The sequence below is a fragment of the Saccostrea cucullata genome, unplaced genomic scaffold (assembly GCF_032062105.1).
Source record: "Saccostrea cucullata isolate Sc308-1 unplaced genomic scaffold, CSIRO_AGI_Scuc_v1 ctg7545, whole genome shotgun sequence".
Classification (NCBI taxonomy): domain Eukaryota; kingdom Metazoa; phylum Mollusca; class Bivalvia; order Ostreida; family Ostreidae; genus Saccostrea; species Saccostrea cuccullata.
In genome coordinates, this window is record NW_026930982.1 from 5 (window position 1) to 23,249 (window position 23,245).

General features: G+C 34.4%; 1 protein-coding gene across 3 annotated transcripts; it reads left to right on the forward strand.

Annotated features, from left to right (window-relative positions):
- The first annotated feature begins 1,487 nt into the window (after positions 1 to 1,487).
- Positions 1,488 to 16,922, forward strand: LOC134230858 (X-linked retinitis pigmentosa GTPase regulator-like). 3 transcript variants are annotated; one of them, XM_062712722.1, is made up of 21 exons: positions 1,488 to 1,541; positions 2,565 to 2,690; positions 2,912 to 3,004; positions 3,460 to 3,522; positions 4,831 to 4,983; positions 5,422 to 5,571; positions 5,886 to 6,038; positions 7,575 to 7,727; positions 8,048 to 8,172; positions 8,592 to 8,798; positions 9,010 to 9,139; positions 9,245 to 9,348; positions 10,146 to 10,205; positions 10,615 to 10,881; positions 12,803 to 12,880; positions 13,703 to 13,829; positions 13,987 to 14,162; positions 14,392 to 14,533; positions 15,176 to 15,324; positions 15,629 to 15,721; positions 15,886 to 16,922. In XM_062712722.1, exons 1-21 carry the CDS (start codon positions 1,511 to 1,513, stop codon positions 15,907 to 15,909), a joined length of 2,604 nt encoding a protein of 867 aa, XP_062568706.1. In that variant the 5' UTR covers positions 1,488 to 1,510; the 3' UTR covers positions 15,910 to 16,922. The 3 variants fall into 3 exon arrangements, with proteins under 3 accessions (XP_062568706.1, XP_062568707.1, XP_062568708.1); XM_062712723.1 differs by having other exon boundaries at positions 10,615 to 10,869; XM_062712724.1 differs by lacking the exon at positions 10,615 to 10,881.
- Positions 16,923 to 23,245: the final 6,323 nt, after the last annotated feature.

Sequence of the window (23,245 nt, forward strand, 5' to 3'; positions counted from 1 at the left end):
AAGATTATCATTCAGTTTAATAACATTTTGAAAAACTAAATTATTTTGGAACCGTCATATGTTCAAGTTGCTCAAATGTCAGTGATCAATTTATAGTACATGTGCATATTTGAATTTTGATAAACATATAACAGTTACTATACAAAGTCAAAAGTTTGTCCCATTTTTAGTAGTTTGAACTTATATATACACATTTGTTACACATTAAAAGGTAACATTTTTACACTGTAGGTTAACATATCATATGTATTTTAGTTTAAAAAAAAAGACTTCAATTGGCAATAGCAGGTGAATTTTGAAATATGTAGTAAGAATATATGGTACATGTACAAGTATGTGTGTACTCCTGCTGTCAAATGTTGATGCAAATAAAGATATCAATGAATTAGCTAATACAGATAGTAATCTTTTTATTTGCTCTGAAGAGATGACATGCACAATCATAAAACATGTGACAAAAACTTTCACTTCAGGATTCAAACCTAATACATTTAATCTAGCATCTAAGTAATCTACATTATCTGACCCCCAATATTTTAATGTTGGCCCTGTAAGTCACAAATTTTAAGCTGCAGATCTGTAGCTATCCGAAAAAATATATATTGATAGACCGGTCTATCAATATATATTTTTTCTGATATCTACAGATCTGCAGCTACACATTTTTGCCCAGCAAGTCATTATTTTACTCTTAAAACTGTATCATACTGTGAGGATCAGTAGCTAGCTTTCTCCTGAATGTAACATACAGTCAAACTTAATATCTCAAACTCCATGGGTCCAAGAAAAACTTCCAAATATCAGAGGGACTTCAAAATTATTTCTCAAATTAATTTGGCAGTCTGACGTGTTTGATCTCTGGTGGCTGAAATATAATGAGATAGCTTAACTGGTAGAGCACCTGACCATTCTAGAGATTCAGGAGGTCCAGCTAGGTTTCAATTATGTTCTGGTCTGCTGCCTGGCTTCTCACAGTCACTTGTTACATTTGGTACTATGACCAGGATATGTGACAGATGAAAGACTTGCCGGGAAAGAGTCTGTGTTGATGTGATTGTCTTAGGGGGCTGAAACGTACTTTCAAGGAGGGAGGAATTGTGTTGGTCAGACAGGTTTCATCTCCTTGCTCTGCCCTTTACTAAAGTCTCTTAACGGTTTAACAATAACCTATCGATATGTCAGTGTATTTTTTTTTTAATTTTTTTTTACAAATATTCAATGATTCAGAATATTATTAAACTGTAATATATTACAGAATTAAAAAAAAAAAAAACAGACCAAAGTAGCTGTGATATTACAAACATGACTAATGAACACTCACAAATTTCTTAAAAAAAAAAAAACATTATTTCACACGTGTATGATTATTTCAGAGTGATAATTTTGAGAAAAATCTTTGTAGAAATATTTTATTGAATGTGGGCGTGTCATATGAATTGATAAACAAACGCACGTGTTAATGTCACTGTAAACATCCGGGTACTTTGGGAATGTTGTTTAGGATACAGTAATGGCGGCCGGGGACGACTCGGAGATTCCTGGTAAGTCTAAACATGTCCAGCAGGCGACAAACTGAGCTTCTGGTGCCGCCAGGGGTGGTGATAAAGAATCTGATGGCAGGGAACGACATCAATACGCGCCAAATCTCACGCACATAGTCACTAAATGGTTATAAAGGCGTGTAGTGCGAATTTACGAGCTGAGACAGGGAGGGGGGATGGGCAAACCGCGGTAAAATGACAACATGCTTAACATGTGTGCATTTCGAAATTTGGAAAGGAACTAACTAAGAAATTTCATTTTATATGCTTCTCATCCCATATGCTCTGAAAACTCTTTTTCTGTAAAGCCCAGAATGCACCCCTCAATTTAAAAGAAAAAGGGGGGAGGCGGTATGCACAAAAGGTTGGAAAGGGCCTTTTCTTAAACTATACATTCTCATAGCGATTGGACATCAGTTAATTTTCAGTTGAAATCAGTTACTGCTTAACACTGTAATGGTTTGGGCCATGGATATCACCCTTGATAGCTCAGTTGTTAGATCACCTGTCTGGAGATACAGGGGTCCTGGGTTCGATTCGCGGTTCAGTCATACATTTTCTTCTTTCCTGTTACAGCACGGATATCATAGATTTTGTTTCATGCTTTCTTAATATGCACCTTTTGGTTCTTAATCACTTCCCTTTGTGTTAGTTGACTAGTACATAGTAGTATGGCATTTTTTTAAAAGAAGAGATAAATTTTAAACCAGTAATCATGGTAATGGATAATATCAGAATGTATTTTTTATTAAAAGTATATGTTTCCAATGATAGATTATAAAAAATTATAATAGATCATCGGAATTGGTAGCATTTTTTTTTTAGGCAATCAATGTTTTCTGATTATCACTACCACATTACTTTCTATTATGAGAGAGAGAGAGAAAGTTTAATATCTTATCCAACAGGCAATTAACAATACTTATTAAAACAAAACTGTCAACTGCACCTTAGTACTATATGTTTGAGATAATTTTTTGTTAGTTTTTTTTCATATAATCTTTTTATTTTCATTGTGAGCAGAGTCGGGAGCTGTCTTCACGTTCGGGAAGAGTCGATTTGCGGACAACTTACCAAACAAATTCTGGGTGAGAGGGGATAAAGTGAAGTCTGTAGCATGTGGGGACGAACATACAGCACTGATTGCAGGTAAAATAGGTCTATTAATTGGCTCTCCTAGCCCCTGTATTTAATTGAATATGAATAATTAATATAATATATCAATAAGGAAAAGAATTCATTCTTTCTAAAGAAGACTTTGTAGTTATTTGACCTCTAGATGAAAAATAAGAAATACACACTGTTGCCAATCTTATAATGCCTGACTCTGAGGTAAATGACCCCTGGTGGTTTTTTTTTTCTTTTTTCAGAGAGTGGCCGGGTTTTCACATTTGGGGTCAATGACTGGGGTCAACTGGGCATTGATTCCGTCAAAGTCTCCACAAAACCAGTCTGTGTGAAAAGTAAGACTATTTACTAGTTTGTCTCAAAGTAACTTAGTCAGGACTCTTTGTGCTTGGAACACATAAAGGCCTGCTACATGTATAGGGCCCAGTGTCACCACCATCTCCGGCTGTCAGCTGACATATGCTGCAGCATATTCCAAGTCCATTCCTGAGGCCTGTTCAACAGTGAGAGCAAATGTTTGCTCTTGCTTGCAGAATTCCTTATACCTCCTATAGAAATGTTTATGAGTGCTTGCTCAGTTGAACAGTCCTCTGGTTTCTGTTGTATCTTAAATTAATAATATTCACCACCATTCCTACCCTTTCAACTGATTTAACATTTACTACAAGATTGTTATTGAAAGTTAACCATGTTACAACTGTAATTGTTGAAGAGGACTGTTCTATAAGTACACCATATTCTCAAGCAGAGTAAAACCATTACAGTTTATGATATTTTCTTCTGTTTTCAGAACTTAAACCAGAGAAAGCTACTGTGGTAGCCTGTGGGAGAATACACACTCTAGTAGCGACAGGTCTGTTGTTGTAAAAGCTTAATATGTTGTTTAGATTTATCTTTGTAATAGAAACACTAACATGAGTACTTTTCCTACTTATCCATATCTCTACCTTGAGTAAAATATGCTTGTAAATCAAATATATGACTGTGTTAAGGTGGCTCATTACATCCACAGTTTATTTTAGATTTCAATACAGCACCACTTATAATGTAGATGTCAAATATCCAGATGGGGGTATTGATATCATAAATATTTTTAATAGAATTTTTTAGTTTTTGTTTTATTTTAGTGAAATGTTTTATTTCAGGTTTATTATTCACAGAATTTCAGAACTTTCAGTGTCAAATGATGGGCATCTTCTTAAGACAAGTACACAAAGTGAAAATATCTCATAATACCTAATAATAATTTTATTAGAAAAAAAATGTTCTCATAGAAAACAATTAATGTCATTATCTTTTTAATATATGCATAAAACGTTTAAAAAATGTGTTCTGAAGAGACAAGGAATGTATTTCAATGAATTACATGTGTCAAATTGAATGAAGAATGTTTAAACAAAATGAAAAATCCAATTTGAAAAATATTTGGTATAAAAAGTCCACTTTCAAGAGTTATCTTTCCTAATTAGCCAAGACTCAAAACACTATGGAACGTTTGACATTACATCTGAAATTCATAATAAAGCTTTAAATTGCCAGAGTATACATTTAAATCAATAAAACAAATATATAAATTAACACCAACACAGTAAATAGCGCAATTAAATAAAATTTTAATTTCAACAAGGTTGTATATTCTAAGTCGAATTTCCTCCATACATACATGTCAGTGATTGATAGAGTTCACTGCATGCATGGCTATGACATTGACATTTACTGTTTGGCGAAGATTTGACTCTTGCTTTCTTTTGTTTCTGCCTAAAAGCAATTCTTCTTGATTTATGCATAATGAATCCGTTACTTTGTTTTCACTGTTTACAACACGTTGAACACCGCATGTTTTATATCTATTTTTAAAGCGTTTTAAAGGTCAGGGTCATATTATTGAGGTACCTACACTACTCGCTCCCTGAGGTTTGTTTTTTTTGTGTAGTACGTCATCAAAAAGTGGTGTAATGAGCCTCCTTAAGTAATTGTCAGATATTATATTTGTTGGGATGCATTTAGAAACAGATAAATAAAACATACTCATTACTACTTAAGTAAAACGTGCAATCACTTATTCAGGCAGAATGTTCAGCCTTTTTAAGCTGCCGCCCACATTGACACACATTTTATTTGTCAGAGACCAGAAGTTTTATAGTTTCAAATTTTGTTCCAGAGTCGGGGAGTCTGTATACATTTGGTGCTAACGGTGACGGACAGCTGGGTGTAGAGGATATTCCCAGCAGTAACTCCCCGATCAAAGTTGACTGCGAGCCGCGACAATACAAGGCGCTAGCCGCAGGGGCAGACCACTCCGTGGCTCTCACAGGTTTGTAGTAAGGGCAGACAACTGCTGTTCCCATAGGCTAGTGCAAGCTTTCACAATAATAGCATTATTTGTTGAAGGTTATCCTTTACAATTATGAATCAGTATTTGTCATATGGAGCGTTTATTTCCAGGGTTTGATAGAGTCTTTTATAATTTAATGCAGATCTTAGATAAGGGGATAGAATGTTATAATCACGATAATGTTGAATGATGTTTTATTGTATACAGGAAAAAATTTGCCCATGTTTTATTTTCACCCCATACGTCCTAACCTCAGTCACCTGAGTTTAAAAGGAGCAAAATCAATTGGTGAAATTGTTTGCAAGAATGAAAAGGCAAAAATAAAGCAGGACGAAAATAATGCTGTATACAGTATTTGATAGACCTGTATGTTTGGGAGAGTGAGTTATGGTGAGTTGATTGTGTTGTTTATTTCAGAGGATGGAGACCTATATGTTTGGGGAGGGGGTTGTGAGGGACAGCTTGGTTTGGGAGACACAGATGATTATTCCAAACCCACGCTACTCAAGACAGACAACAAAGTCATCAGTGTAGCCTGTGGCTACTACCACACGGCTATTGTCACAGGTAAGAAACAATAGAGATATCTCTACTGCCAGGATCTAGGTCATTGTCACAGGTGAGAAACATCTTTATTTCCAGGATCTAAGTGTGAAGTAAAATTTAGTTAATTAAGTTTATGATTATGTTAGTATTTAATTTTTTTTGTTAAGATTTATTTATCATAGTGATAAAGCTCTATCTTAATGCTTTGAATTCAGTTGATGATAGAAACAGATTCTGAAGTAAGGTTTATAAATTAGGACTGAAAAAAGAATAATGCTCTCCTTGTTTTCTATGCTGGTGAAAAATTCTTTCATAAATAATACATTACATTGTAGACAATGGTGAAGTTTTTACTTTTGGAGAGAGTGATGGAGGGAAACTGGGACTAGGGGACGAATCTGAGAAAGCACACACACCTCGGAAAGTGGACATCCCAGAAAGGGCCAAGTCTGTGGCATGTGGAGGGTCACATACAGTAGTATTAACAGGTAATTAGACACCCCAGAAAAGCCAAGTCTGTGGCATGTGGAGGGTCACATACAGTAGTATTAACAGGTAATTAGACACCCCAGAAAAGCCAAGTCTGTGGCGTGTGGAGGGTCGCATACAGTAGTATTAACAGGTAATTAGACATCCCAGAAAAGCCAAGTCTGTGGCATGTGGAGGGTCACATACAGTAGTATTGACAGGTAATTAGACACCCCAGAAAAAGCCAAGTCTGTGGCATGTGGGGGGTCACATACCGTAGTATTAACAGGTAATTAGACACCCCAGAAAAGCCAAGTCTGTGGCGTGTGGAGGATCACATACAGTAGTATTAACAGGTAATTAGACACCCCAGAAAAAGCCAAGTCTGTGGCATGTGGAGGGTCACATACAGTAGTATTGACAGGTAATTAGACACCCCAGAAAAAGCCAAGTCTGTGGCGTGTGGAGGGTCACATACAGTAGTATTAACAGGTAATTAGACACCCCAGAAAAGCCAAGTCTGTGGCATGTGGAGGGTCACATACAGTAGTATTAACAGGTAATTAGACACCCCAGAAAAGCCAAGTCTGTGGCATGTGGAGGGTCACATACAGTAGTATTAACAGGTAATTAGACACCCCAGAAAAGCCAAGTCTGTGGCATGTGGAGGGTCACATACAGTAGTATTAACAGGTAATTAGACACCCCAGAAAAAGCCAAGTCTGTGGCATGTGGAGGGTCACATACAGTTGTATTGACAGGTAATTAGACACACCAGAAAAATAACCAAGTCTGTAGCCTGTGGAGGGTCACATAGAGTATTATTGACAGGTAATTAGACAATCCAGAAAAACCAAGTCTGTAGCATGTGGGGGGTCACATACTGTAGTACTGACAGGTAAATTCCATCATTAAAGATATATTTGTTTGATGTACTCCTACCCTCATTTTTCAAGGTTGGTAGGTAGGTAATTTTTTTTCTTTCTTTACAACACTGGACAAAATGATAACTGTTACAGACATAAAAATCACAGACTCAGCAATTTATTTATGTCTGCTTTATACACTAGATAGCTATAAAGATTTATTTATTGCTTTATAAAATTCAATCAAAAACATTCTAGAGAAATTATACTATTGAAAATGGAAAAAAAAATCAAAATGCTGTAAAAATGATTGGGTGGGGACGATTAGTCAGGCCGGTCTGAATACATTAAACAAATATTTTTTTATTGACAGCCAAGTTATACATGCCAAAAAGCCAAGTCTGTAGCATGTGTGTGTGTTGGAAGGGGGGGGGTTCACATGTAGTTTGTTCACTTACAAGTATTAACATTATCTTTTTGAAAAACATTTGAAGGAAATGAAGTGGTATGGTCACATACAGAAGTACTTACATAAGACTTAGAGTTATATCAGTATTGATCATGATGATTAAGATTCTAAATTAATGGGTGATGACTACCCATGTTATCCATGAAAAATGAACCCTCACAAAGTACAGATAAATTCATTATCGCTGAGCATTTTATTTATTGTCTGGTATTATCTTTCAGAGTGTGGCAAGGTTTACACCTTTGGAGAGGGCAGTAATGGACAGTTAGGGAACGGGACCAGAATGTTTGTGTCCCCATCACCGATCTGTCTCAATATCAAGTTCAAGGTCACTCAGATAGCTGCCGGGGAAAACCACACAGCCTTAATAACAGGTACTAAAACAATGATCTGAGTACTGCTATGAGGCATCAGCTTTGGTTTTATGTTAGTCAGAGTTGAACTGGATTATTTTGTCTCCTTGCCAGTATGAATGACTGGCTATCTGCCATGAAAAAGAGTTTCAACAACTCAAGAAATAAGCCAAAAATTGAGAATTTTTTTCATCTTAGATGGTTATTTTTTATTTAAACCTTTTAAAAACATGTAGGTTATATAATTATATTATAAAGAAGATAAAGGTGGAGTTTATAACATGAAATGTTTGGTCCATTATCTGTGCATGGTGGTTATAAGATTTGATTTATTGTCACAGAGAAGGGGCAGTTGTACACTTTTGGGGATGGTCGCCACGGAAAACTGGGCCTCAGTCAAGACAGCTACTCTAACCAGTACTACCCGAGTAAATCCGAGCGCTTCAGCAAGTTCATTGTCACTCAGGTATACAACAGATAAAATTATATTGTCATAGGAAACATGATAAGTAGCTTAATTAAGGCTTGATAATTTCAACGAGAGATATTATTGAACATTTTATTGTATAAGAAATAAAGATTGAGATGAGAGAAGTATTAAAGTTTAGATTTAGATTTCCAGGTTAATTCATTATATCCATGGTGTTTAAATTATCTAAGTTTTCCAATCTGTACGATGTATTTCTGCTTAGTAGTCATGTTGCAATAAGTAAAGTTACAATTATTAAATAATTATATAACCAATGAATTATTTTTAAAAAATGAGGGTTAAATTTGGAGGGAAAAATTTAAGACATTACAAAAGACTTGCTTTCATTGACCTACTTTTACCATGCAGAAATAGAGAAAAATGACAAGCCTAGAGTGTTCTATTGATTTTTATAGGTGTCATGTGGAGGATGTCACATGATCGTGTCAGCACACATGCGTCTTCAGAATGGTGACATAAACAGCGAGTCAGAGGAAGAAGAGGATGAGAATGAGAACCTGAACAAAACCAACCTCAATCACTCCATCAAGGCCGACGGATCTGTGGATTTAGGAGGAAGCTTTGGGGCCCGGGACCGACGACGTCAGGAATCCATTAAACGGGTAAATAATATAATCCTGTCTCTGTTTTCTTGATTTTCTTAATTAAATGTTTTTCTAGGCCACCTTAATAAGAGATTTTAGCTTCACAGTTTTAGCTTTTTGGACTGAAACAATTTGAAGCAATTTTGGCTTGTATATGCCAAATTTTCAGATTTAGGAAAAAAAATGAAAGTGTTGATTTAGCTCTATCAAAATTCATTTTTCTTTACAGGCACCATCATTAAACCGAACTCTCCCAGCACTCACTAACAACGCAAAAAATGTGGGCTCTCTAAGCGCAACCCATCCCCCAAAGCCATCACCCCTGGCAAAACGACCCCTACCACAGGCAGCTAAACCAGGTCCGATAGCTTATTTTATGCCAATTTTCTCAGATTTTAATTAAGAATGTCCCAGGTAGTTCCCCATATAGACCATTTTTCATGCAGCTATTTGTTCTTCTTCAGAAGTGAAGAAGGCAGAATCTGAAGAAGAATCAGAAGAAGAATCTGAGGAAAGTGAAGAGGAGGAGGCAGACGCCGCAAAGCTCAACCATGAACAAAAGTCAGAGGTAGGTCAGGGGTCAAAAGTCAGGTGTAGGTCAGGGGTTAAAGTTCAGACATTGGTCATGTACTAAAATCAGAGGTTGGTCAGGCTCAAATGTCAGAGGTAGGTCATGAACAAAGGTCAAAAGTCAAAGGTTAGTCATGTACTGAGGTTAGAGGTCTGTCAGGGGTCAAAAGTCAGAGGTTGGTAATGTACAGAAGTCAGAAGTTGATCATGAACAGAAGTCAGAAGTAGGTCACCTGGCTCAAAAGTCAGTCTCGGTGTACAAATAAAGAGGAAAGTTATGGTGTTCAAAGTTTTTCTTTTAGTGGTGGTCAAAAATCAATCAAAATTTCCCATACAGGAATCAAGATTATTTTGTTGACTCAGGGATTTTAAATACACTGAGGTCTGAGTTACATACAGGTCTTGCAATGATTATCAATGTTTCTCCATATGAAATATCAGGTCTCATTATGGCATCAGAAACCAGCTTCACGGTGGGTAATTAAGATTTTACTGCAGATCAGGGGGCACTAGATAATTTGCAGTAAGGTACTTTTGGGAATAAGGAATGACATGGGTAATGTATGGGTAAGAAACAAGTTATGAAGTAATTGATAATGGAGTATAATAATTCTGAATGGACAGAATTATGATGTTTAATTAGTCAATATTTTAGCTGAAGAAATTCAGAGAGTGCAACTTTACTAACTTAAAGTTTGATGATTGCAAAATATTTTCAAAGAGATTTTTCAACATATTTGGACGTTTGAAGCTGTCAGTAAGACTATGCAAATGTTTTTTTCTTTGATACTTTAGACTGAAAGTGAAAGTAAGCCAGTTCCAAAGCCAAGACCATTACCACGTAAACATGGAGAGGTAAATATAATGAATGATGTTGACCTACATGAGTCAATTTAGCATGACAAGTTTGGAATGTATTAGGCTAGTTATTATAGACAGCATGCATGTTAAATAGATGTGACTGTCCATAAAATGCTGAAACATGAAAATACCAAAAACAAATAAAAATCAAAGGGAGAAAATACAAAGATAAATGTAAAATCTATGCCCTGAAAAACAAATAAGAAAAAAACATGGTAAACGTTAAAGCAATCACTTAGAGAGAATGAGGTTTAATTCCCAAGTAAAAACATATAATAAACTTTGAAGAAATGATGTTTAACTAATTACTGCTGTCTGGTTCTAAAGGGTTCTGATAGAAGGACAGTTAGACTGTCAATCTTCTGTTACAAGTAGAAACATAGAGGCTAGTAACATTTTATAGGACGATGAAGAGGAAACAAAGTCTATAGATTCAGAGAAAGAAAAGGAGGTCGAAAAATCAGAAACAAAGTCTGCTGAAGAGAAGAAAGAGGAAACTGAAGAGGTGAAGAAGGAGTCGGGGGAAAGTGAAGAGGAGAGTGAGGAAGAAGAGAAGAAGCCAGAGATTAGCCAATCAGAAGCACCTGCAACTGAAACTAGCCAATCAGAATCTCCGGCAGTCGATGCCAACCAATCAGCAATAGAGACTAAAGAATCTGTTAGTTCATTGGTAGATTTTCACTCCATTAGTGTGTTTGTGTGGCTCTTAATATTCTGCCTGTTTTTCTTCCTGTCTTTCGATGGAGTTCTTAATTCTTTTTCATCAACTTTTCTTTTATTCCTGTAATTTTCTCACAATTATTTATCAGTTTCATTACCAGAATTATCACTTCTGATCTTTTTAATCTTGGTGTGGATATTTCACTGTTTCTTAACTACTGACACTTTTATTTGGTTGGTGAAATCTTTTGTTGATTAGATTAAGTCTGGAATATCTATCAATACTTTCATTAGTTAACATTGTATTGAACACTAACTTTAGTTTCTTGATTAACTTTCAACACATGGACAATAAACAGATTTTTTCCTAGATGCTTCTTACACATAGTGAAATTTTTATTTTATTTCAGTTTTGCACTTTAATATACATGTTTTTCTTTAATTAAATGTAAAAATATGATTAAGAAGTATCTGGTACGTTTTATGTTAGGTATTCTGATTGAAAAGGAATATATTGACATGCACTCTTGGTTAAATGACAAAACAATACTACTTTCAAAAATAACTCTATTTATTATATAGCTAATAAATAGTCTCTAATAAAATACTACCTAAATTCTAGAGAATTTTAGCGTTGAATATCTTGACGTTTTATTGAACGCTAACTTTGTATTGCGTATATGAGTATGCCCGAAACATTCCAAATACGAGCGTTCAATATCGAACGCCCCGTTGTAAACAAAAAAAGTCGTCTGGTCAAATTCTCAGAGCTAAATTGAAGAAAAGAAGTCGCATCTAGGTAAGATGTGTTTATTTTTTCACACTAAAATAAATTAATTCATTGGAATAAAGTAAGTATTAGACCCATTAAAACCTAAATAAGCAAATCATATCACTCGGTAGGGTCATTGGAATGATGCGATATTGAACGCTAACAGGACAAACGTTAATATGAATACTGATACTAAAGAAATCATTAAATTGAGGGTTTTTTTGTTGGAATAATTATTATGAATTATGTGGAAATGTTTTAGCTATATAATAAAGGAGTTATTGAACTTATATTGGTGAATATTGGCACTCGTAGGCCGTTCAAATGCACTCGCAAGCTCGTGCATTTGAACAGCCAACTCGTGCCAATATTGACCAATATAAGTTCAATAACCCTATAATACAGTGGGTGTTTTTGCAATTCAGGAAATCACAATCTGCATTCTTGTTGAACATTAACTCTGCTTATCTCATTGTACTTTGTGTTTTTAATCTATCACACAACACTACAGTTTAGAACCTCAGTAAATTATAATCAGTAATCCTGTACAATATTTACACTACTTTTTTCCTTGTGATTTGAGTTGCCATATAATCACACAACATTGCAGAAGGCTCTAGAGTAATTTGTATTTAGAAGTGTTAGTCAAACCAGTCTTCTTAATTTTTATCTTCATCCAAAATTAACATAATTTGACATCATGTTATATTTTTATTAGCTAAAGCAAATTATTCCAAGAAACATTTAAACATAATGAGCATTGATGGAACTCATTGAAGGAGATCTAAAATAAATTTGATTTGATTAGAATTGATTAACTGAGTGTAGTGATATTAATCTTGCTTTGTATTGTATGATTATTTTAATTATCCATTTTGATCGTTTAGAATAGATGTAGTTTAGGTGATTAGATAAGTTCCTGAAAATTTCAATGTTCAAGGATTATTTTGTGAATAACCAAAAAATATTTTATAGCACATTTTACATGTAGGAATGATTTTGAAGTAAAATATTTATCAACACATAGAATCTTACAAGTGAATCGAATTTATGTATTGCTCTATACAATTATACATGTATTAAAAGAATTTTAGTATAAATTTATTTATTTATACATATAGCAATTATTGAAATATGCATATCTTATTTGACTTCACAGAAAAAAGAGGAAGAAGAGAGTGAGGAGGAGGAGGAGGAAGAAGAGCCTGTCAAAGAAACCACAAAGACTGCCTCCAGGGTAAGTCAGCCAATCAGAAGTCTGAATATTCCAAATCAGCCAATCAAAAGTCTGGAAAATAAATCAAGACAGCCAGTCAGAATTCTGAGTCACACATCAGCCAAATGAATCAAAGTACTGTAAGAAAAATACAATTGGCAAATCAGAATTTTAAATGCATCTAGTCAGCCAGTCAGAAATGTGAATACCTCAAGTTAGACGATCATTCAGTCAGTGAATGTATAAATATAAAAAAAAAAAACCTACACACAAGCCAATCGAAAACTGGAAAACTAAGTCAAATAATAGAAATTTTTTAAATCTTCTTAAAAAAAGTAAGTCAATGATAAATTTTAAAGCTATTTTCCAACCATTTACAGACCATAGTCTGTTTAAAAAGGAATTTTCTCAGTCAGCTGCAAGTAATTAATAAATGTTACCCCCTCCATCAACTTAAGTTAAAATATTCCATTTGAACAAAGATCCAGGACTGAAACTTTGTAAAAAGCAAACAGATTAGAGAAAATATGTAATTGCTTCCTCACTTGTAACAAAAACTGAATTGTTTTTATGGCACTCTTATTCTTTCATGTAATGCTAGTTATACACATTATATCAGTTGTTCAGTAAACAAAGAAATCTCTAACTACAGCCAAACTCGGTCACAACGAAGTCACTGGAACCTATGAAATTACTCTGCTTTATCCGTAGTTCATTATAACCATAAAAAAATCATTAAATCGATATAGGTGGGGATCCAAGATGACCTCACTATATCCACAAATTCACATTATTCGTGTTCGAACTAAACAAGTTTTATTGTATTGTCTTTTTTTTAAATAGGCTATGCCTGAGCTTCCCGTTCCAAAACCCAGAGCAACCAAGACAACGGAGAGTGAAGAGGAAGAAGAAGAGGAGGAAGAGAAAGGAAAGAAGAAGGACAAAGAGAAGAAGAAAGACAAGAAAAAAGGTAACACTGTTCAGCACACTCAGTATGAGGGTTCTCGTTCAATAGGTTCAGGTCTTTTTCTTGGTATTTCTTGGAAAAATGTGGATTAAATTTGAAATTCATAATCATGTACAGGTGCCTATGGAAAGAGATCAATGATTGTGATTTTTTTTACTAGGCAAGAAAGATTTAAAAGTGTTTGGTAAGGTGTCCACGGGACTGTCTGATGAGGAGGAGGAAGATGAAGAAGAAGACAAGGAAGAAGCAGAGGAAGAAGAGGAACCAGAAGATGAGGAAGAAGTGAAGGGAGACAAGAAAAAAGACAAAAAGAAAGACAAGAAAAAGGATAAAAAGGTAAGTAGTGAAGATAGAATACATGTAGGAGAGGGTCAGAGGTCATACAGTCAGGTAGATGTGATAGTGAGGACAAGACAAAGACATACATGGATGATATCATACCAATGTTATCGTAATATATATGTGATCCTGAGGAGCTGAATCAAGGGCAAGACAACACAATGTATAACAAAATATTTTATTGATGCTGTACATTTATCTTTCTAATGTGGTCTTCTTTTTGTAGGACAAGAAGAAAGACAAGAAGGATAAGAAAAAAGGAAAGAAGAAGAAAGGAGAGGAAGATCAGGAGGAAGAAGAGGAGGAAAAAGAAGAAGATGAAGAAGAGGAGGAGGATCCTAAAGGGAAGAAAAAAGACAAAAAGAAAGGTAAAGGTTACAGAGGCTGCATCATAGAGTCAAGGTTAGTGAGGGAAAAAGAAAGGTAAAGGTTACAGAGGCTGCATCATCAGAGTCAAGGTTAGTGAGGGAAAAAGAAAGATAAAGCTTACAGTTAATCAGAGATTGCATCATCAGAGAAAACTTAATGGTTCACGAGGGCTGCCAAAATTTCTTTTCTTCGAAAAGAATTGTTGAGGAATATTGTTTTGTTCTGTTTAACAGGTCTTTCATGTTTTATTTGTAAGAATTGGTTACCAGTAGATGCAAGTTATATTTTGTCGGAAGCTCCTTGAATAAGCAACAGATTTATAATTGGAGAGGGCTCAATTAAGACACCCCTGGTGCCAAATCCCACCCAGAGTGTTTTTATATATCATATCTGTAAATTGGATGAAATATATTTGTCAGAGAACTTAAACTACATGTTATGAATACATTTTATTTGTGAATATAAAATAAATAAGATATCCCAATGTTCTTTCTCTGAATATACCCGTATTTTGGTGCAGTCAAATTTAAATTTGCCCATTTGTGGTTAGGATGAAAGGGGAGGAAATAACATGGGAGGGGGGCAAAATTTCCCTGTTTACTGTGTATGAAGTGTGTGTAAGCACTGTTAATATTTTACAGACAAGAAGGACAAAGATAAGAAGAAAGATAAAAAGAAGGATAAAAAAGACAAGAAGAAGAAAAAGAAAGGTGAAGAAGAGGAGGAGGAAAATGAAGAAGACAAAGAGGAAATAGAGGAGGAAGGGAGGAAGAGTGGAGAGGAAGAAGAGGTAACAGTAAATACTGATAGTGTGGTAACTGAGTCATGTGGTTACTTTATTCCAGCTCCCTCCCTATGGCCAGTCTAAGGGGATTCATGTCTCTATCATTGTTACCGAAAATGAATGCAATCGCTAAAGAAGATGTAATTGCTAATGTTGACAATGTGTTTAATAAACCATATGGTCACTATGATTATTTTAAATGACATTTCATTCTACCCATTTAATTTGAAAACATCTAATGAAAATAATTTTCAATATTTAGTTTTAAAAAATGTTCATAGTTAAATGTATATTTTTTTTTCTTTTTTAGAAAGAGGATGAGGAGAAAGATGGAGAGAAAGAAGAAAAGAATGAAGAAGAAAAGAAAGAGAAAGAAGCAGCCAATAAACCCCCGGAAAAGAAGGTACAGAGACACGGGCTCAGCTGATATTAAACTGAGGGGTTTTGCTAATAGCACTGGCTATAAAGCTATAGTAAAAATAAATTTCACAACTAATGCCATTAGAACAACATTTAAATAGGCTAGGTTTCACTACAAGTGTTAAATTGTTTTTGTCTTTTTTGCAGTCAAGAACTTGTACGATATTATGACGAAAAAATGTGCAGCCTTTTATGAAAGCTTTGCAAAGAGGGAAAGCTGTCTAATCCTGCAGGTAGCTGAATGATAGCTGAGAAACTGATGAAAGAAGACAGGAAATGCTGTAACTGACATTGCATAGAACGAAACTGAATCTAACGAAACTAGAGGGGTAATAGACAACAAAACTTAGCTCTACTGGAGTTGTGATATTTATATTATTTACATGTTTATATGGACTTATTTATTAGCTTTTATTTTATTTTAAATGTTAGTTCTAAGTCTGTGAAGTTGAACAAGTCCAACCCTGTTTTACTTAATATCTGAGATGCGTCAAAATTCCTTAGTAATGAAAAAAATCTTAATCATGTAGGCAGAGTTTCATAGGTAGAATGAATTACATGTATAGCTATTCCTAATATATATCAATTAGGGAAATGTGATCCGAAATTTTTGCACTAAATCATCTTGGTGATTTTGTTTGAAATTAATGATAATTATGATAAAATTAATTTCAACATTGATTGTATAGTTATAATATATAATCAACATAGGACCTGATGACTTGGAATTTATTTTTATTTATTTATACCTTTTTTTATGGTTTACAGAGCTTATCTTTGGAATCTCTGGTGATGTGTCACGTGGCATTCACTTTAGTCCGTCCATTAATTTCTGACATTAAAATTAATCCTCCATAATATTTGTATTTTATTATTAGATTGTGCTGTATTAAATACTTTTGAGTGAAATATTAGGCTCTGAAAATTCGGCATAATTCATAATTTTTAAGATAGATCTATATAATTTATCATTTTGGGTATTTTTTTTTTATCCTTCATGTATACCAGTTCCCTCCAATATTAAGTTCATGACACCATTCTTGGAACTGTTGATAACGTGGAATGTAATGTGTTTTTGATGATCTTTTGTGCTTGAACCAATGAAATCAGGGATTACATAGGATGTTTTGGTTCTTATTAAACAGACTTGATGAAATACCAGCACAAAATTATTTTCTTGAAGGAATTATTTTTAGCTCACCTGAGCCGAAGGCTCAAGTGAGCTTTTCTGATCACATTTTGTCCGGCGTCCGTCTGTCTGTCCGTCTGTCTAGCTGTCCGTCTGTCTGTCTGTCTGTCTGTAAACTTTTCACATTTTCGACTTCTTCTCAAGAACCCCTGGGCCAATTTCAATCAAACTTGCCACAAAGCATCCTTGGGTGAAGGGGATTCAAGTTTGTTCAAATGAAGGGCCACGCCCTCATTCAAGGGGAGATAATTGGCAATTAATGAAAATTTGGTGGCATGTTTTAAAAATCTTCTTCTCAAGAACCACTGTGCCAGGAAAGATGAAACTTATGGGGAAACATCCTCAGGTAGTGTAGATTCAAGTTTGTTCAAATCATGACCCCCTGGGGTAGGGCGGGGCCAAAATGGCCAACCAAAGTTTTTCATAGAAATATATAGGAAAATTCTTTAAAAATCTTCTTCTTAAGAATGACCAAGCCATAATTCATCATATTTATATGGATCCTCAGGTAGTGTAGATTCAAGTTTGTTCAAATCATGACCCCCGGGGGTAGGGCGGGGCCAAAATGGCCGACCAAAGTTTTACATAGAAATATATAGGAAAATTCTTTAAAAATCTTCTTCTTAAGAATGACCAAGCCATAATTCATCATATTTATATGGAAACATCCTCAGGTAGTGTAGATTCAAGTTTGTTCAAATCATGACCCCCTGGGGTAGGGCGGGGCCAAAATGGCCGACCAAAGTTTTACATAGAAATATATAGGAAGATTCTTTAAAAATCTTCTTCTCAAGAATGACCAAGCCATAATTCATCTTATTAATATGGAAACATCCTCAGGTAGTGTAGATTCAAGTTTGTTCAAATCATGACCCCCTGGGGTAGGGCGGGGCCAAAATGGCCAACCAAAGTTTTATTTAGAAATATATAGGAAAATTCTTTAAAAATCTTCTTCTCAAGAATGACAGAGCCATAATTCATCATATTTATATGGAAGCATCCTCAGGTAGTGTAGATTCAAGTTTGTTCAAATCATGACCCCCGGGGGTAGGGCGGGGCCAAAATGGCCGACCAAAGTTTTACATAGAAATATATAATATAGGAAAATACTTTAAAAATCATCTTCTCAAGAATGACCAAGCCATAATTCATCATATTAATATGGAAGCATCCTCAGGTAGTGTAGATTCAAGTTTGCTCAAATCATGACCCCCGGGGGTAGGGCGGGGCCAAAATGGCCGACCAAAGGTTTACATGGAAATATATAGGAAAATTCTTTAAAAATCTTCTTCTCAAGAATGACAGAGCCATAATTCATCATATTTATATGGAAGCATCCTCAGGTAGTGTAGATTCAAGTTTGTTCAAATCATGACCCCCGGGGGAAGGGCGGGGCCAAAATGGCCAACCAAAGTTTTACATAGAAATATATTGGAAAATTCTTTAAAAGTCATCTTCTCAAGAATGACCAAGCCATAATTCATAATATTTATATGGAAGCATCCTCAGGTAGTGTAGATTCAAGTTTGTTCAAATCATGACCCCCGGGGGTAGGGCGGGGCCATAATGGCTGGCCAAAGTTTTACATAGAGGTATATAGGAAAATTCTTTAAAAATCTTCTCAAAGATAGAAAATCCATGATTGTTTATGGGACTACTTTTGGATTTTACCTTTTCAATAATACTTTTACAAAACCACAGTGCTCAGGTGAGCGATGTGGCCCATGGGCCTCTTGTTTTAAAATAATGTTTCGAATTTCAACTTCTGAAATAGGAATTATGCTGGGATCAGCACTGACATTAGCTTACCTATAAGCATGACAAGGGTTAAATACATATTAATTTAAATGACCTTTTTAAACGTGTGTAAAAAAAGATACAATACTATGTAATTGGTTGTATAATGAAAAAAAGGTTGATTACTTGAGTGCTCTGATTTTGGTGCCTCAATGACAATATTATGTTTCAGATTTACTTATTGTTGCCTTGAATCAGCAGCTAGTTGTATTACAAATGACTTCTCACACTTAAAACTGATTTAGTTTAGTTTTATACATTTTTCATGTACAAATTACTGTATGTGTTATACATGCCTGCAAGTTGGATTTTCAGTGATGGAGAATAAAAAAGAAATGATGATATTAATTCTGCCTGACTATTCATGGATTTTAAGGTAGGATTCTTCTCTGGTTAATTCTGACTAAATGGAATATGTAAAGTACAATTGTTGATATGTCTTATATATTTAGATGAAAGAGATTTAAAAGACCATATTCTCTTTCCTCATCACAATTGTACAACTTTAAATAGAAATTGTAAATTGTTCGAAAATTAGCAGGGACTATATTTTTGGCGGAATTGTGGCATATGAAAATATCTTCTTCTCTGTCTCTCAAAATTATTATAGAACACTGAATTTAGTTATACTTTTTATGCAATCAAAGACTAGACGGAATTTTCAAATGTAAGTTAAATTAATAATAAGGGACTAACGTTTCAAAATATATCCAATAAATAAGATTTTTCACACATACTAGAACTATGTTTGCTTTTAAATGCTTCAAATCTAGGTACAGATTTGATCCAAAAATCCGTATAAAGTGTTATTTCTCTCTTAATAAACGATCAAAACTTTCAGTTTTTGTATCATTTTGTATCTTTATGTGAAAACTTTACTATATGTTAAAAATGGAAAAAGTTAAATATAGGAAGCATATAAAAATAACTAATATATCCCAAAAAATTAAGAAAATTAGAGGAAATTCGGATTAGCAAATATCCATTTTATTTAAATTATCCATGTCAATTTGGTAATATCATCTTATAGGCCCTATATGGTAGTATCTTTTCATGCAAAAAGAAAAACATTCAATCTTTTGAATTACAAGTAGTAATTACATGATTGGAAACAGTAATTTGTTATTCTTAATGTCCAGGAAAAAGGTAATGACCTTGACCTGACCTTGCCTCTAATATTAAACGGTCAAATTTAATCTCACTGATACCATCACTTAGTGATATTGTCCTCTTGATTCTGTGAAAATTTCATTAATTTTTAAATACAGGAAGTGTGAGAAGAATCCTACCTTAATGCTTGGTGTACATATTTGTTGATGCGTGTATTCACAACATCAAAAACATTTTTGTCAAAGCAAGTGCCCTTACCATCAAGAAAAAATCTTTTTTATTTTGTTTATAATAGATTTTGTTGAACATGAAAATGACTTGCAGTTAATTCCTAAAAAATTAACCATAATGTATATTTCTTTTACTCTTTTTTATTATACATGGTTAATGAAAAAATTATGAACAGTAGCATTTGTTTCCTTTCCATTATCACCTTTTTAAAATCGGGAAATGCTTTGGAGCCTTGGAAGGTGGGGAAAGGGGGGGGGGGGGGGGGAGGAAAGAGAAACCAAATATAAAGGCTAATGTGGATTACCACATATTGCCTGCTTTTGGGTAAATATGAGTACATGTATGATGTACAACGTAATAATGTCTAATTAAGATATTGTGATGTACATGTAGGATATGTAGTGTAGTATAACAATAAATGTGATACTGGAAAATGAAAGCTAGAATATGAAATAGTGGCATATGATTGTAATTAAAATTTAGATAGAAAGATATTAGTTTAAAGAACTATTCATGTGTATGTGAGAGAGAGAGGAGAGGAAAGAAAGAGGGCACAATTGGCATCATTTCAGCTGATAGAAGATACATGTATAAGTTTTATTACCAATATTCATAAGAAATAAATGATATATTCAGATTTAAAAAGTTTTTATTAATTTTTTTATGATAGCTGATGTAAAGTTAAGTTAAAATTATGTATGATTATGTGAAACTGTTGCAGATTTCATTAATATCTATTAAATTGTTTTATACTATAAATGTTTGTCGTAGTTTGACTTTGAGGGAGATGTCAAGGAAGGCATAAGACCAATAAAAGCCAGGAGTGACCAACTGTAGACAATGGACTAATAGCTAATTTTGGGAAGTACGTGTGTACCGATGGCCAACTATAGGCACTCCATGGTTTAGTCACTCTGGTTAAGATCATGATGGGCACTGGTTGCCAACTGTAGACACTTGACTAGTGGCTTATTGAATGACGAGTACTGGTGGTCAAGACAACTGTAGACACTTGACTAGTGGCTAATTCTGTAATGATTTCTGGGGACCAACTGTAGGCAATGGACTTGAAGCTTATTTTGATGTTTGTAATATTTGGGCATAAAATACGGTCAGATGATAAATAATCCTGTCCAGCTGTAGACATTGGACATTGTATGTGATGGATAATATTTAACAGCCGTGGACAGTGGACTTTTATGTTGTCCTTGAATCTTTGCTGTTCCCAAACATAGATAAGATCACCTTGTTGTATGCTCTAGTGTAAAGCTTAACATCGTTATCTCCCAGTGCATTAGCTTGCTGAGTCTTCAAAACATTTCTGTCCACCTAATGACTGATAAGCGGCTGGAATCTTGGAGTCGACTGACATAATTGTCAAAGATTTTTACCTTCACCTGTATTAGATGGACGAAATACTAAATATGCGACCAAGCATATTGTTCGGCTTTGTAGGGGCACGCATTCCACCCACTTGTTGAATTGATCAACCATCACAAGTATATTGGTGTTTCGAGATGTTGATTCGGGAAATGGAAAAGTCTAGATGCAGGCTTTACATCGGTGCTCCTGAGTGTTACATGTACTTGATAATACGTTGTCGATATCTAAAATGTCGAGGTGAAGGTCTCAGCAAGTATAAGAACCTTTTTCTCATGTGTAAGATTTTAGATCTTGTGAAAGCATTAATTTTTCGTGGGGTTTAATTTTCGTTGTTTTCCATGTATGAAGAGACCCCTAAATTCATGATCACAATGAAAAGTAAAATGACATATACATGACTCACAACAACACTACAGCCATGAAATAAATCCCCACCAACCCGTGGCCGGGTTTTCCTCAAACCACGAAAATGTGTTACTGTGAAATAACTAATTTTCCTGGGGTTTTTATGGTTATTTTCAAGGTATGAAGAGACCCACCAAATTATGTTCGCCACGAAATTTTTTTTTTACATTTATTACTACTGATCTGATCAAAAACGACGAAATGAAATTCCCATGAAGAAATAAATTTTGATCCCTCGAAAATATGTGATTTTACAGTATTTTACAGCATATAATATTGTTTCAAAGTTACCTGTCACACACTCAAAATCATGTGATATGTATTAGAGTCTTGCGTATCGAATCAACTGAGATATATGAACTCCGTATGCAGGTGATGAAGGTATATTGCTGCATAAGTAAGGGTAGTTCACGATAGAAAAGTTAAAGTCATCACGTTTATCATAGATGTTTGCTGTTAGGCTACCATTAACGTCTTTTTGAAGTAAAATATCCAAGTATGAAACAGATGTGTCAGACTCTGTGGTATCTTTTATCACAAACTCACAAGGATATATCGTATTCACATAGGAATGGAAATTACCATTGTTAGTTGACAATACGACTTCGATATATCAAAATGTCGAGTAGAAGGCCACAGCAAGGTTTTTCTTCTTATCATGAATAAAAATTTGTACAAATTTTGTTTCACTAGGTCTACTAATAACTAAATTGGTACCCATGGGGATTCCAATAGATTGTTCGGAGACCTGGTCTCCAATATCCATAAAGATATTGTCAATCAGAAACTCAAGCATCTTTTCTATGTCAACTTCAGAGTACTTCAGAGTGCAATCAGAATGTGTTTAACAAAATAATTTTGCAAATGACCAATGTATGGCACGTCAAATTCACAAAAATGAGCTAACCCCAGTTTCACATTTGATAAACTAGGTTTATTGACTGTTAACTATAGTTTACGAACCGTAAACTATAGTTAACGATTCGTTAAGTTTAGTTTTTTTAGTTTACGAATGCTAATCTAAGTTTATCTGTCTGTAAAAAGCGTCAACAATAGATTTTGTTGATAAACATAGATTCACGTTTGTAAAGTATAGTTTACAATCGTAAACTATAGTTAACAGTTGTTAATCATAGTTTCACAAATCGTGAAACTATATTTATCAGATCGTAAACTATAGTTAACGGTTTGTAAACTATAGTTTACAAATCGTGAAACTGTATTAATCAGATAATCTATGTTTTGCGATTGTAAATGATTGTTCCCGTTGTTAAGTATAGTTTACGATTGTGAAACATAGATTATCGCGTTAACTAAGGTTTACAAATGTAAAATATAGATTAACGTTGTTAACTATAGTTTACAGTCCGTAAACTATAGTTTACAACCGAT

What these genes read in the sequence shown, in the direction of transcription:
- LOC134230858 (XM_062712722.1), top strand. Translation starts at nt 1,511, where the DNA reads ATGGCGGCCGGGGACGACTCGGAGATTCCTG. An exon ending in GGACGACTCGGAGATTCCTG is followed by an intron (nt 1,542 to 2,564) that starts GTAAGTCTAAAC and finishes CATTGTGAGCAG; the next exon opens with AGTCGGGAGCTGTCTTCACG. An exon ending in ACCACAGGCAGCTAAACCAG is followed by an intron (nt 9,140 to 9,244) that starts GTCCGATAGCTT and finishes GTTCTTCTTCAG; the next exon opens with AAGTGAAGAAGGCAGAATCT.